Genomic DNA, 16,232 nt, shown 5'->3' on the forward strand with positions numbered 1-16,232 from the left:
TACCATCTATTCTCTATCTACCAACCAGAATGTTAACTTTAAAAAACAAGTCCAATTACGACGTTCTTTTGCACTAAAAACTTTAATGGCTCCCTGTTTCACTCACAGTAAAAGCCTTCAGGGTCCTATTGGTATGACCCCAACCACCCCACTGTGTCTCAGACCTTGTCTCCCATTATCCCATTATTCCACCTGGTGCTGACCTCCTGGGTAGGCCTTAACACGCCAGAATTGTCTGCTTAGGGCCTTTGTGTGGGCTGTTCCCTCTGCCTGAGATAACTCACTCCATGTATCTGCATAGCCTGCTCCGTCACCCTCTTCAGGCTGTTGCTCGAAAATTACTTTCTCAATATTGTCTTAGCCTGATTAAACTAAGATTTCAAATTCCAAACCACCCCCACCCTGAATTCTCACCTTACTGTACTCTGGTGTTTCTTTTATCCCTAGCATTTGTCACCTTGAGACACACAATAGAATTTATTTATGAATCAGATCTATTGTTTATGGTTTGTCTTCACTAGAATGTCATCTCTAGGAAGGAAAGCATCTTTGGTTTTCCCACTGATAAATATTGTTTAAAATGAACAAATAGGTGCCCAATATACACAAATGTATAAATAAATGAAATAAAAATAAACCGAATGGATAGTAATTAATGGTGTTTATTTCAGTTGGGGGAAAGTCGGAAGATGGAAGGATGAGAAAGAAAGAAAACAATATATATTTAATTTACACTGAGACAAACGTATCTCTATATAAGTATCGAAAACAGGAATCCCATTGAGTAATACTGAATCCCCTTCAGTATTCTGATCGTATATGAACACAAAATGGACATCTGAAAATATTAACTGTCTTTCTGAGTAGGAATATAGTGGAGTTATTTTTTTTATTTGAGTAGTTTTTGAAAATTATTTTTTCTCTCCTTTTCAGAAGTATCCCATATGAAGAGAGGATCTTTACATTGTTGAAATGGCTGGACCTGCCCAAAGCTGAAAGGTATTACTTAGAATCAGAGAAGGGCTGGCACACTGGGATATCTGCGAGTATAAAATGCAATTATTTCTTTACTTTAAATGACCCCTTCTGAAAGAAACTTGGCGTTTTCTTTTTTAAGAAATTTTCAAGAATTATTCCTGAGAGCAGTTGAGTTGACTTTTTGCTCTTGAGAATGTGACTGGCACTATGGGGCAATAGAGATAGAGCCAGTACCAGGAGTAGAGGCAAGTAACACAGAACCTGATGTAGACTGGAGGCAGAGTGGCGAAAGGGTCTGAAACTTCATTATGAGGATTGATTCATGGAGCTAGAGGTGCCAGAGCAAGGCCCTGTCAACAGTCCTGAGTCAGAGCATCCTGAAAGAGAGCAACATGTCAACAGCGCCTCAGAAACCAGCCATCTAAAGAAAGAATTCAAATGGCAAAACAAAGAGTGGGTGGAAAGTCAGAGACTGGGAACTATAGAAGGCTGAGGCACACCAAGAGAGGTCTTGGCAGAAAGAATAAGGGAGATTTTCATAAGTGAGTCAGACCAACGCTCATGCCCAGGAAGGTCTTACTTCCTGTTACGAGTACCTCCCCTCTGGGCCAAGTGGAACGACTGGGCCTGGATGAAGACAAGGAGGCCAGAGAAAAGGAAGGAAACTGCCACCAAGTTCTAAACCTATGCACTTGCCAAATCCAACCCGTAGGTTTATTCCAAGTTGATAATGTCTTTCTCTGCTTCAATTTTACCCCTAGACCTGCTTTTTATACCATCTATGTGGAAGAGCCTGATTCTGCAGGACATAAAAATGGGCCAGTCAGTGCCGGAGTAAGTTGGTTTTATTGAACAAATATAAAATCATCTAGCCCTAACCCACAAAGTAAAATATTCTTTAATTCTCACTGAATACAAATGTATCTGATATGAACATGAAGACATTAAAATAGCGAACAGTCTAAAAGTATCTCTACCTTATTAAAAATTTTAAAAATTACCAAAAAAATTAAAAGTCTAAAAGATATACCTGGTTTATGACAACATCTCGATTCATTTGATAAACATTCATTGAAAACTTAGATGTAGCACTGTTATTTCATACAGTGGAACCATCAAGGCTAGATACTGCATGCCAATTCAACATGCTAATGTAGCTCATTCCAAATTAAGTCACTTGCAAGTCTGTTGTGAACTATCCAGCTGTCTATTCACACACTATGTTCCATTCACAACATCCTTATAATTGGACTTTATATGCTGGTGCCCCCAGCAGAGTCCTTCCTCTCCTGGGCCTCCATTAAAATTGAAGTAGACTTTTAAATATTAGTTTTGCCATTATCTAAACCGTTATGTTACATTTTTACTACAGAAATAAAGACCTTAAATATTACTTAAAAAAAAATCATCTCCTTTATTGCTGTTATTATTGTTACACTGAAGCCTGTATTGTCCTGGACATAATAATGTAAAGCTATGAAGGCCTCCATGAGTATGGAGGCATTTTCCTGCTTCATGGAAACTTATTTAACAGTTATCCTCCATTGGAAAACAAAGCATATTTCTTCTGGTACCCTGACTTTGTGGTTTATCAGAAATGATAAACCATTAAACCAAAATGATTCCTGATACAAGGCCTTGCTCAAGTCCTACCATTTTTTTTTTAATTTTTTTTTTAACGTTTATTTATTTTTGAGACAGAGAGAGACAGAGCATGAACAGGGGAGGGGCAGAGAGAGAGGGAGACACAGAATCGGAAGCAGGCTCCAGGCTCTGAGCCATCAGCCCAGAGCTCGACATGGGGCTCAAACTCACAGACCGCGAGATCGTGACCTGAGCTGAAGTCAGACGCTTAACCGACTGAGCCACCCAGGCGCCCCATCAAGTCCTACCATTTTTAACCCATTAGTCCTCCATATTCCAACACCACTTCGGTGATATCCCAGAATTTAACATTTAATCAGGCTATTTTAAGGGTGAGTGGCATAGTAACTATCTGAAGTACATTCACCACTTCTTTTCTGTTTTAATTCTTATCCACACTTGATATGGCTAATTGTTTTGAGAGGGGACACTATAATCTGTATTTGTCTGACCCATACAGCTGAGTTAATATTAGGCACCATATCTTTTTTTCTAGTCAATGCTCTAGTTTAGCTCCCAAATAAATTTTAAGTGTAATGTTGAAAAGTGCCACAAAGGAAAAGATCAAGGTGCCCTGAGGGGTGATTGAGGAGGTCCTAACTAGTCTGAGGAGGGGCAGGGACTGTGACTGGTTAGAAAGTTCTCTGAATAAGAAAAAGGAAAAAAGTTCACAAACAGCCTGGTTGAGGGAGGAGGTGAGCATGGTAGAGGAATGCACAGAATGAACAAAGGGACAGACAGGCAAAGGGACAAATAGACATGGTGATAATGGTAAGAATGGTAATGGCAGTTAACTCTTCTTGTGTGCTCCTCTGTGCCAAGTATTGTTTGGAACGCTATGAGGATTATCTCCCTCCCATGTCTGGAGCATTGTGACCCAGGGGCAATGGCTAGAAAGAAGCCTAGAGAAGGAGGCAGGCACCAAATCATGCAGATCCTTGTTGGCCATGTAATGTGCAAGGGAAGCACTGAGGCATTTTAATCAAGAAAGCAACATGACCAGATCGGGTTGTATCTAAAGATCAGTTTTACTATGCAAGAGGAATGGGTTAGAGGGAACAGAGGAAGGTGGGGAGAGATGGGTTAGCTTTGCAACATTCCTGAAAAGAGATAATTGCACCTTGAACTAGGGTAGTGGCAACCATCATGGGAGGAAGGAGTTGCATTTGAGATTCATTTGGGAGATAGACCTGGCACGGCTTGGTAGGATTCGGGTGGTGGAGTGGAGGATCAAGGACAGTTGTCAGATTGCTATCATTAGCTGGCAGGTGTTTCCATTTACATCAATGAGGCGACTGAAGGGGGTCAATTTTGAAGGAGAAGATCTTGTCGTGGTTAAGGGGCTTGTGGTGTCCAAATGAAGATGCCCAGAAGGCAATTGAATATGGATTGAAACCTCCAAGGGGATGAAATCAGGCAGTTTGGCAGCATGTAGATGGTGCATGGAAGTGAAGATGTCCTAAGGAGAGAGTGAAAAGTGAAAATAGAAGGATTAAGACCATGCCTCATTTAAAACTTTAGAAGAGGCAAAATGGATGGAGAACCTGGAAAGCTTTATGGCTTTATTGCTGTTATTATTGTTAGTCATATACTTTAGTTTGGAGTGAATGTGACATAATTTGAAAGCAAAAGGCTACTTTAGTTTGTTTGTTCACTCACTCTTTTTCAAGCTTATTAACTTCTACATTTTTCAGTCATCAATACTCTCTTGCTCTTGCTCTGCTATCCTTTTAAGGTCTACTTTTAATAGTTTCTGGTGGGCGTGATGTTGTGCTGGGCATTCTTAGGGGTTGAAGAAAATGAAGCCATTACCCAGTAACTATGTTGAAAGGACAAATAAGTAATGACTTAATGTATAGCAAGGTTTTATTTTAAGAAACCTTTAAAATTTTGGTAGCTGAAACAGTGTTTAGGGGTGTCTAGCTCAGTCGGTTGAGAATCTGACTCTTGACTTCAGCTCAGGTCATGATCTCATGGTCATGAGGTCAGGCTTTGTGTTGGGATCTGTGCTGGCTGTGGAGCCTGGTTAAGATTCTCTCTATCCCTCGCCCTCCACCCCTCCCCAACTTGCATGCTAGCATTCCTGTGCACGTGCGCTTTCTCTCTCAAAAAATGAATTAAAGCAACAAGTGTTTATTTTTTTCTCACACCTACATTTTTTTAAAAATTTAGGGGCGCCTGAGTGGCTCAGTCCGTTAAGCCTCTGACTTTGGCTCAGGTCATGATCTCACAGTTTGTGAGTTGGAGCCTCACGTGGGGCTCTGTGCTGACAGCAAGGAGCCTGGAGCCGACTTCCAGTTCTGTGTCTCTCCCTCTCTCTGCCCCTCCCCTGCTCACACTCTGTCTCTGTCTGTCTGTGTCTCTGTCTGTCTCTGTTTCTGTCTCTGTCTCTCTCTCTCAAAAATAAACAAACATTAAAAAAAAATTAAAAATGCAAATCCAAGTTGGTTAGCATACAGTGTAGTCTTGGTTTCAGGAGTAGAACACAGTGATTCATCAGTTAGATGCAACACCCAGTGCTCATCCCAACAAGTGCCCTCCTTAATGCCCATCACCCACTTAGCCCATCCCCTCACCCAACACCCCTCCAGCAATCCTCAGTTTGTTCTCTGTATTTAATAGTTTCTTATGGTTTGCCTCCCTCTCTGTTTTTATGTTACTTTTCCTTCCCTTCCCCTATGTTCATTTGTTGTGTTTCTTAAATTCTACATGAGTGAAATCATATGATATTTGTCTTTCTCTGAGTGGCTTATTTTGCTTAGCATAATACACTCTAGTTCTATCCATGTTGTTGCAAATGGCAAGATTTCATTCTTTTTGATTGCCGAGTAGTATTCCATCGTGTATACATACCACATCTTCTTTACCCATTTGTTAGTCAGTAGACATTTGGGCTCTTTCCATAACTTGACTATTGTTGATAATGCTGCTGTAAACATTGGGGTGCATGTGCCCCTTCAAATCAGCATTTTTGTACCCTTTGAATAAATACCTAGTAGTGCAATTGCTGGGTTATAGGGTAGCTCTATTTTTAATTTTTTGAGGAACCTCCAGACTGTTCCCCAGAGTGGCTGCACCAGTTTGCATTCCCACCAACAATGCAAAAGTGTTCCCCTTTCTCTGCATCCTTGCCAACATCTGTTGTTTCCTGAGTTAAAAACAACAGTGTTAAAATGGGGAGAGTATTGTGGCCTGGTATAGCTGGAGAAGGCTTTATGAATTAGGGATGTAGAAGGTGGTGGAGAGATTTAAAGTCTTGTGAAACCAGGAACTTCTTTTTTTTAAATGTTTATTTATTTTTGAGAGAGAGAGAGAGGGAGACAGAGAGAGAGAGAGAGAGAGAGAGAGAGAGAGACAGAGTGGGAGCAGGGGAGGGGCAGAGAGAGAGGGAGACACAGAATCCAAAGCAGGATCCAGACTCTGAGCTGTCAGCACAGAGCCTGACGTGGGGCTTGAACTCACTAACTGACCTGAGCTCAAGATCTTGACCTGAGCCAAAGTTGGACGCTTAACCAATTGAGGCACCCCAGAAACTTCTTGATACCAAATTTGTTTCAATGATTCTCTAGTATTGAAGTTGAATTAGGCACAGAATGTCCTGATGGGTCTTGAATAACCTTAAGTAATGTTCTAATACTTTAACAAGTTTCACCTGTTAACTCATGATTGAAAAACAAGTTATTACATGTTAGATGGAAAGAAAAGTTAGGAAGAAAAATTCAATTTGGAAAGAAAATTGAAATTAAGAACAGATCGACTTAATTCTTGATAATGCTCATGTACATGGTAGAATGATTCTACAGCACTGAGGACCTCCACTTTTGAGAAAGTGTCATAGACTCTGGGTCTAAAGTTCTCTCTTGTCTAGTAAAAGAGTGGGATGCAGGATTGAAAGTGAGAGATGGCTAATGTCCGGGAAAAGACAAGAGCCCAGAATAAGGGTCCTTGCCCTGTATTTATTCAGATCATAAGGCTTACAAAAGTGATGGGTGTGTACAAAGAGACAAAGAAACTGGGAACGTTAGCTTGGGGACGTGAGGGAAAAGGGGATTTTTGAAGACATACAGTGTTTGGGGTTTGGGTCAATATAAAACAAAATCTGTGTGCTGGGCAGTCGGGAGTAAGGTTGGTTACGGGGGACAGGAGGCAGCACCTCTGTTTATCTTTGCCAGCCTAGGGGATGAGACAGATAGGGGAAATAACCTCAGGGTTAATAAGGCATCTTTTCTTTTGTTAGCCAGCTCCACTCTGGGCTGCTTTGCCTGCAGCACAGGGGTCCAAAGTCCAGTTCACCAATTTACCTAACCTGGCCCTATCCTCCTGTGAAAGCAGCTTTTCTGCATAGTACTTCGAGCCTGAATATCTTATCTTGTTTATTTCATACACCTATGTATTGGGCACCTTTGTGCCATTTCTATTTCAGGCCTTTGCCTCTCCCTCTCTATTTTGGGGGCTCTGCAACCCCTCTCTACTTTGGGGTGCATTTGCACCCCCTATTCTTGGGGTGCCAATCTGGTTTACCCAAACTCGGGTGTGAGCATTTCATGACTTTGTATTTCTTTATGCCTTGTCAACCCATTGGTGTAAACCCGGGGGATTCCTAAGCTTATCCCCCACAAGAAAGCATGTGGAGGTAGAATACACAGGAAGGATGTTGTACCTATTGAAAAGCCCACTATGTTAATGCTGCATAGAGCTTCCTACTAGCAGGATCCTCTGCAGTCTTGAATTTCATTTTACAAAAGGGAATGTTTGGATCCAAAAAGCAACTGTTTATTGAGGGTCTTAGCATTGAACTCATTTTATCAGTATTGATTTTACTGTTTCCACAATATCCACTGTGAAAGTGAAGGATCATGATTCCATGTGAAACAAGCAAGGTTTTCTACCCAGACTTGGTTTACCCCAAAGCTGCAGACATTTCTATTCCTATTTATTATCTTACCACCCCCCAAAATGCTCACTTGTGGTCTGTCACAGGGATTTCTCTTCTTTCCTTTGTCTGGGCTAGAGTAAGGGGCTGGCATCTAGTCATTTTACATTCAGCAATATGTGCCATCTGTGGAGTGGATACTGTGTGAAAAACCCTATGCTTGGAAAGCGTGTGGTGAGTTAGGTTGCCCGGTTCCTTCCCTGCAGGAGCTCACACTCTTCTTGGGAGGCAGACATACGCACAGATGATTTCAAATCTGTGGAGAGTCCAGTGGTAACAGATGCCAGGGTGCTGGGAGAGGACAGAGAAGGGGCTATTACTGCAGTTGGGAGGAGTGAGTAGGGTGACTGTGAAAAGGGACATAATTATGCCATGACAATGGGCGGGAACCATAACTCATGCTCGTAAACCAGAGTGCATGGTCACCGTAAGAATGAGAGTCAGGAAAGTTATCTCCGAGCTGATGGATTTTAGCAGTAGATAGAGCTGGTTTGAAGTCAATTCTGTTCTATCCCTTGTTAACTGTAGGACCATAAACATATTATGTAAAATTTTTAAGCCTCAAGTTTCCTGGTATTTCCAACTGGAAATTCCAGATGGTGGAAATAGCACCAACCATGCATGTTTGCCATGACAATTTCATGAGATAATGTACTAAAGCTCTTAACAATAATTAGCTTGTAAAATTCCTTCTCAAAAAAATAAAAAAGCGATAATTTTTATAATAGTACTATAAGAGATTACACATTTTCCCCCAATCCATTTGCTATTACAGTTTCCTCTTCACTGAAACAAATAATGAACAGTTAGTCAATTAAAAGTTATTCATTTAAGGGACACCTGGGTGGCTCAGTCAGTTAAGCATCTGACTCTTGATCTCGGTTCAGGTCATGATCTCACAGTTTGTGGGATTGAGCCCCATATCAGGCTCCCTGCTTGGGATTCTTTCTCTCCCCCTCTCTCTGCACCTTCCCTGCTCATTCTCTCTCCCTGTCTCTCTCAAACTAAATAAACTTAAAAAAAAGTTACACACTTAAAATAGTTTAATGTACTATGCTGATAAGGCATAGAAAATTTTAAAACACAAAAGAATATAAGCAATAAAATAAAAATGAACTCCAATTCACTATACAGAGACAACCATTGTTAATATTCCCTTGATATATTTCTTTTTTGTTTTCTGTGCATGTGTGTTTACTAAGGAGTGCTAAATATATTTAAACATGAAAGGATTATGAAATATCTGTGGGTACATACAGTTTAGTTTTAATATTTTATGTTTAGCATTGTATTTATGAGCAGTTCCCCATGCCATGGTTTTTTAAAATACATTTTGAAATGTTTGTAAGCATGTGTGGCATATTTATTTTTATATTGAAATTGAAATTTATTGAAATTTTATATTTTAAATTGAAATTAGAAATGAATTAATGAATGAATAATAAATAAATAAATAAAGTAATGAATAGTCCTAGGTGTAAATAGCCATTTGTACTATAAGTGTTTATGAGGACAAATTTCCAGAAATAGAATTGTTAGGTTATAGGGTAGGTCCTTTTTTTAACGCTCTGGTTAGGCATTGTCACATAATCCCTCAGCACCCAAATAACCATGTGGACTTCTAGAGAAGTGTCTATGGACTCCCCTCTCCAGCATTGGGTATTATGATGAAAGCCTTTGCAGCTGAATATTTGTTGAGGCAGAACATTTTTCTCAGATACTAATTGGACAGTAGTCTATATTCCTTTGTGGAAAACATGGTTTACTTTTTTTTATTTGCTTATAGAAATTCAGGGAATTGATATTTGGTAAATGTGGTAGCACAGTGCTGGGCTCTGATGTCCTATTTCAAAATCCAGAAATTTCAGAGAAGGAAATGTGTTCAGTTTTTACTCACTCCCTTGGATAATGATTTCATCAATTAAATTTTAATTTATGAAGACAGTCTTAACTCCATTTTTTTTCCCCCTTAGGTAATTCAAGCCTTACAGTTGGTAGATAAGACTTTTGGAATGTTGATGGAAGGCCTAAAACAGCGGAACTTAGACAATTGTGTCAATATAATCCTTTTGGCCGACCATGGTACGCTTTTTTTTTTAATTATATTTTATCATTGATGATATCTTCTCACTTCAAGGAGCATGCAAAAAGGATAGTGATATTTTAAAGTCTATACTTCTAGACCTAAAGGTTCTCGAACAAGCAAAGAATACGTTTTGTGGTAGGCTGTGATGAATAGAATACTAAAACTAAAATTTCTACTTTAATTATTTTAACATTCATTATGAAAATCCATCCTTATACTTACTTTTTTGTGAAAATGGAGGTCATAGTACTTAACAGAGATATGGTTGGGTTGTTAGTCAACCAAATATTTTTTGAGTGCCTACTCAATGTCAAGTACTTTCCTAGATATGGTGTGTTTGGAGGTATGTAAAGCAGAAATAGGCCTTTTCTAGATGGGGTGACACTTTCTACATTAGTCAAGCTAAGCTCCAAAGGCTTTGAAGGAACCAGTCAAGGAAGAGAGGAGGAAAAGGACCATGTCTACAGAACTCTTGTTTTTATTTTAGGACATCAAGATAATGAGAAACAGAGTAATTTATTTAAAAATTTCTGAAATGTTTTCTTAACACATTGACCTATTGTTTTAAAATTAAAGGGAACCATTTTAATGTGCATTTTGATAAAAGATACTATAAAACATGAAATAAATTTATAAATAAATATGAAAATAAAAATTTAAGGGCAGTCTGAAGAATCTACAAATAGAAAAAGTTTTAACTACCAAATCTTTTTTTTAAGCACATGCTACTTATATAAAGTTAAATAATACACCTAAGATCTAACGAGCTTTCTACAGAGGATTTTCTTCTTTGAAATTAATTGATTTATGTTGAACAAATGATCTGTTTATAATTCTTGTTTATTCTTCTCTGATCAATGCGACCCTTCTCCTCCACTGCCAGGATTTTTTAGATCTGCCATTTAGAGTGAAATAATAGGTTAAATTAATATAGATTCTCAGTGAAACTTAGTTTGAGATCTGCCACATAAAATATCTCTGATTTGACATCATGAAAGACAACTAATTGTTACCATCTATATGCATTCAGTGGATTTTTTTTTTTTAATTCAGGAATGGATAAGACTTACTGTGACAAGATGGAATATATGACTAATTATTTTCATCGAATAAACTTCTACATGTACGAAGGGCCTGCCCCTCGTATCAGGGCTCGTAATATACCTCAGGACTTTTACACTTGTAAGTACGAAGACACCCATGTGAAAAAAGGGGTAAAATTGAAAGTGTGTAACCATAACTTCCTGATTCTGAGGATACAGGGATTGCCAGGCCCCCTCTTCTGTCTTCTTGGGAAGACCACACAGAAGCAAATAAGAAATCCCCGTCCTTGTTTAAATATCATCATCCTATAAAGTCTATGGTAATATCAAATATCGTTAGGTAAAAGTATACTCTACTTAACTATATTAATATGAATAAAATATTAATTAATACAATCAAACATTACTATTAATAAAATATTGATATTTCCATGTAATTATTAGGTTATAATTAAAACATCAATTAAACATTAATATTACAAAAATATTAATATATTCTACTTAATCGTTAGGTTAAAATATATTCTACTTATACGTTAAATTCTAAAATAATTCTTTGCTGAAAATAATTTCCTATTTAGGGACACCTGGGTGGCTCTGTCTGTTATGTGTCTGACTCTTGATCTTGGCTCAGGTCATGATCTCAGTTTGTGAGATGGAGCCTGGAGCTTGGGATTTTTCTCTCTCCTCTCTCTGCCCCTCCCTGGCTCATGCTCCCTTTCTCTCTCTCTCTCTCTCTCTCTCAAAAAAAATCAATAAATTTTAAAAGAATTTCTTATTAATTTTACCAGGTCATAGTCATTAATAAATGTATGTGTGAAATTCATCTGATATGTTCACATTTGTAATGTGGTTTATTTATTTTTTTCTTTTGAAACAGTTAATTCTGAAGAAATTGTTAGGAACCTCAGTGTAAGTATACAGTGTCCTAACACATATATCTAAGTTAATATAATGTCCTTAAAATCTGGATTTGAGGAAATTTATGTTCCATATTTCTGAGTCCAATCCACTTGAAATTTATTTCTTAAACCCTCCGTTAATAGTATTTTACCTGCAGATCAGCTGCTTTTGTCTTAGGTGTTTTCATTTACAGTCGCTACCACTAGAGATTAGTTTGTGACAACAGTGGCCCTGACTCCTGGCTTTTACTGAGTGTGTTGCTGTCCCATTCAAAAGGGCCATGCCAGTCACATGTGTTGTGTGACTTAACATAAGAAAATAGTGAATCATGAACTCTTACACATCTTTTCATAGAGGTCAGAAAAATCATCTCTTTACCCTCTAATTCCAACTTCTTTTGACTGGTTCTCACATTCCAGGTTGTGAGTAAACTTAGTGGGGCAAATTCGAGATACAGATCTTAAAGAAAACTGGACTTTTCAAAGTAGAATTCCCTACTCCTAGAGAGACCTGAAATGTTCTTGCATGTAGTTTTAATACTTCTGTATTCAAGGTATACTCACAAGCATATTATCTATTATATGGAATTCATGAGTTTATCATTGCTTGGGGTGGAGCTATGTTTATTTAAGTATATAGGTCGTGTGCAATTATAGAAGAAAACTGTTAGGATGAACTGGGAAGGATTGAAGGTAAGAAAACACCGCATGAAGAATGTTACTGTCACCTAGGACCCACTGCAAGTCTGATGCAGAAATGACCATTAGAGCAGCAATTCTTTAGAGTGTTAATCACTTCTTTTTTCTCTTATACTTTGATATTTTGGTCTTGAGTAAACATGGTGGACAATGTCTCCCTCTGCTGGCGAAGGGCATACAGGCAGTGTGTTCATGCTGATTGGATGGGTACTTCAGAATTTTCAACAGATGGACTCTCTAAAACCACATATTGTTGTCCTTTTCCCCATCACCTCACGAGCCATAAAGCAGAAGCCCTGTTGCTGAGGAAGGGAAAATCTCTAATAATCCTGTAGTGGAGGAGGATTGGATACCACGGGCTTTGGAAACCATTAATGGTATCACAAATAAAGACTGGGCCTAGAGCTATAGAACCCCGAAGAAATGGACCATCATTTCCTGAATAGTCCATTATTCCCAGGAAATTTTCCATGTGGGGGTACAGTATTCCCAGTAGGCCTGTTTTGAGCTTATATTGGACAAACGTAATCAAACATGAACGGATGACTCTTTAAGTTCAACAGCATTCTGGTTGCATGACAGACAATGGCATCCTTGTTCTTAGATAAAATGAGCACAGTCTTCCCAACTCTAAGGTCTTCATCCTAAATTCTCAAATGCAAAGTATAACCCCGTCCTGCTTCGGAAATTGGCAGTGTGCCTCCACTTTCCTCTGGATTTACTCTGGCTACACACCAGCTAGGAAAGTGTGACTTGTCAGATGATCTGTGGTCCTCAAGGGCACATTCTAGTTCTTTGTATGTTTGAAGAAGCTTCATAACCAACTGCTGCCATCATGTACTTGCCTGGATGTTACAAAAATATTGACTTCAACAGGAAGTAATGATAAATTAGAAAGAAAAAGAAGCCCGGTAAAGATACCAAAATAAGCAAAGAAAAACTGGCCGAAATATCTGCAATAAATAATTTCTCTTCCCCTTTTCATTCTGTTACTCTCCTTGCTCTATTGTTTTTTTTTTTCAATTTCATAGTATCTTTCTTCTTACATAAATTGAGCCCAAAACAGCAGTGACACAGACTTAAAATATTTGTGTGATTATCAAGGCTTAAAATAAATAAAATGAGAAAGTAGAAAAAAATTATTTTCCCATATGCGTACCTGTATTTTTTTCCTCTTATTTCTCAAAAAAAGTTCACAAGGGAGAAAAAATTCCTTTGTAGTTCTGTTTCTCATTTCCTCACTTCTTTTTTTAGATGACTGAGTTGCATCTTTACACAGTTTTGAAATATGCCATCTAGTTACAGCAGTAATTATGAAAGACACAAAATTTCACTTCAGTTTGTGAGAAATCCATGAATCGTTCACAAATAAGGAGCCTGTACTAGGTTTTGACTTGACTTGAGAATTAAGCAAATGTAGGTTATTTCAAGGGTAAATTGAATCAACTGTAAAAGGATTTTGGTGCAATTAAACTGGTTTTTAAAATTTTTACTGATATCTACTAATGTGTTATATAATATGCATACATAATTTAAATTCAAAAATTGTAATTGCCACTTGAAATCTAGACATATCTATTGTCTGTCAAAAAAGGAGGGGAGGGTTATGGTGGCTAAAGATATAAAAACTTAGAACATCAGACACCAAATCATAATTTAAATCACATTTTAATTGCAATTTAAGTATTGTTGCAACAATAAAAGCAACCTAATTGGGGAATTTGGCCACACTGAGAATAGGGTTAATAGCCTTATTTTATTAGCCATGCTTAAATCTTCTTACTTTTTAAAGAGCGCTTAATTGTCTTAGCAAATGAAATTGTTAAATTAGCCTGCATATTTTATAACTTACACAAACAAATAATCTACCTATTATTTAGTGCCGAAAACCTGATCAGCATTTCAAACCCTATTTGACTCCTGATTTGCCAAAACGACTACACTTTGCTAAAAATGTCAGAATTGACAAAGTTCATCTTTTGGTGGACCGACAGTGGCTGGCTGTGAGGTTTGTGCATCTATTTACTTGTTTCATAATACTTTTAACCACCATCTTTCATTATAAATTGCCTTAATTTTACTGGTCTATTATGATCATGCAACTTTTCCTGAGCATTGGTATTTCCTTGACTTTTTTCAATATGTATTTTTTTAAGTTTATTTCTCTTGAGAGAGAAAGTGAGCGTTCGGTGCACTTGAGCAGGGGAGGGGCAGAGAGAAAGGGAGAGAGAGAATCCCAAGCAGGCTCCACACTGCCAGCGCAGAGCTCAACCTGGGGCTTGCTTGATCTCACGAACAGCGAGACCATGCCCTCAGCTGAAATCAAGACTCAGACGCTCAACCAACTGAGCCATCCAGGTGCCTCAATCCTTGACTTTCTATATGCTACCTAGCATTTGTGCATTTGAAATATCAGGGGCCAATCTTAGCATCGTAATCCTCACAATATAGATGCACAGAAGGGAGAGGGTTAGCACTGTTGATTGGCCGTTCCAGAAACCACAAGTACCAGCACATTCTTAACCCCCAGTTAGATCTTTTTTCAGGTAGTTGACAGGATGTAAAGATGACATCAGTTGTCTTCCAGGTTGGCAGTAAGTAATTGATTAGATAGGTCATCGAAATCTTTGTCACCTTTGTGGTTTTTAGGAAAGAGTACATTTGTGGCTAAGCTAACCAATTAGGTGAACATTTTTTTTTTCTAGTTCTAATTCATGTTGATTGTTGAGCATCTGCAAGTTACAACTGCATTTAGGGAAGATAAAAACCATTCTGGATCGCTTCATCCCAAGATAACCAATGAATTCGTTGGTTTCACAAAATTTTATTGATGCTTGTTATTGTGTATGCCAGGCTTTGTTCCAGGCATTTGGGATACAGACAGGATTCCTGCCTTCCTTGTCAAATGAAGAAGACTGGTAATAAGCCAGAAAACCAAAAAATATACACTTTCTGATAGTTTAGCTAATATTTCCTTTTTTTTTTTTTTTTGTATTTTATTCCAGTGTTTTGTTTTGTTTTGTTTTTTTCCCTGTGCATAAGTGGTTTTAAATGGAATCAGGATCACATTGTTTTCTGGCCTTATTTGCATGCTACGTCATGTCGGGGGATACAGAGGACAATGGGATTACAGATGCTGGAAGATATATTTAATAAAGAGGAGACAAAAAAGATGAGGGAGTTGGGAGAGCCTGTTCTGTGAGGTAACCAGGAAACCCAAGCAATACACCGCTAGGCCAGAGAGTGTGCATGTTCACACCTGGCCACTAGATGGCACTGGCCTCTCTTCTTGGGATAAGAAGTTTCATAACCCTTTGTGAAGGTCCTTGGCTATATGCTGTGTGGCTCAACATAACATTCTCCAGGAGATTTTAAAAGACTAAGCTTTACTTATATTAAGTATATCGGGTTTTAAATAATGTATGCGGGTAATATGTAAGCAAATATAGTCCCAAATGTGGGTATATTCTCCAAATACTTACTGTTGAGAGTATGAGATCAAAGAAGTTAGGAGGCCACTGGTACAAAACAAGAAAGTGCCCATCCATCCTATAACATGCCCTGTGGGTTGTAGAAGGAGAGTCCAGCTGCCAGGGTACCTCTGGGTATTACATAACACCCAGTCTCAAATTATGAGCTTTTTATATTTAATAGCTAGCAGTGAGATGTAAAAAGAGCAGCAGGCTGAGTTCCAGACCCGCCTCCACGCCTAGCTTGGGGGAAATGTAAACAAATTAATGTCTTGGGGCTTCATTTTCATCATCTGTAACACAAGATTAGCCTGGTTTTATTATTCTCTTGATGTTAAAGGAAACCGACTTACCCCAAAAGAAATGTTGATTATAGTCCTAACCAGAGCAACCAAGTTCTCATCTGGTTAAGTCACTCTACCTCCAATTCGTAACACATGAGCGTCAGGCTACCTAGTTTCTATGGCAAAGTATGTT

General features: G+C 38.3%; 1 protein-coding gene across 2 annotated transcripts in view; it reads left to right on the forward strand.

Moving 5' to 3' along the window:
* Nucleotides 1-16,232, forward strand: part of ENPP3 (ectonucleotide pyrophosphatase/phosphodiesterase 3) — a 74,904-nt gene that overhangs the window by 29,324 nt on the left and 29,348 nt on the right. For both annotated transcript variants that reach the window (XM_060616683.3, XM_078447320.2), the window contains 6 exons: nucleotides 934-999; nucleotides 1,740-1,812; nucleotides 9,529-9,637; nucleotides 10,695-10,823; nucleotides 11,565-11,596; nucleotides 14,166-14,293. In XM_060616683.3, the coding sequence (XP_060472666.1) occupies nucleotides 934-999; nucleotides 1,740-1,812; nucleotides 9,529-9,637; nucleotides 10,695-10,823; nucleotides 11,565-11,596; nucleotides 14,166-14,293 (537 nt within the window). The remainder of the gene's footprint in view (nucleotides 1-933; nucleotides 1,000-1,739; nucleotides 1,813-9,528; nucleotides 9,638-10,694; nucleotides 10,824-11,564; nucleotides 11,597-14,165; nucleotides 14,294-16,232) is intronic.

This window comes from Panthera onca, chromosome B2 (assembly GCF_046562875.1).
Source record: "Panthera onca isolate mPanOnc1 chromosome B2, mPanOnc1 haplotype 2, whole genome shotgun sequence".
NCBI classification, from domain to species: domain Eukaryota; kingdom Metazoa; phylum Chordata; class Mammalia; order Carnivora; family Felidae; genus Panthera; species Panthera onca.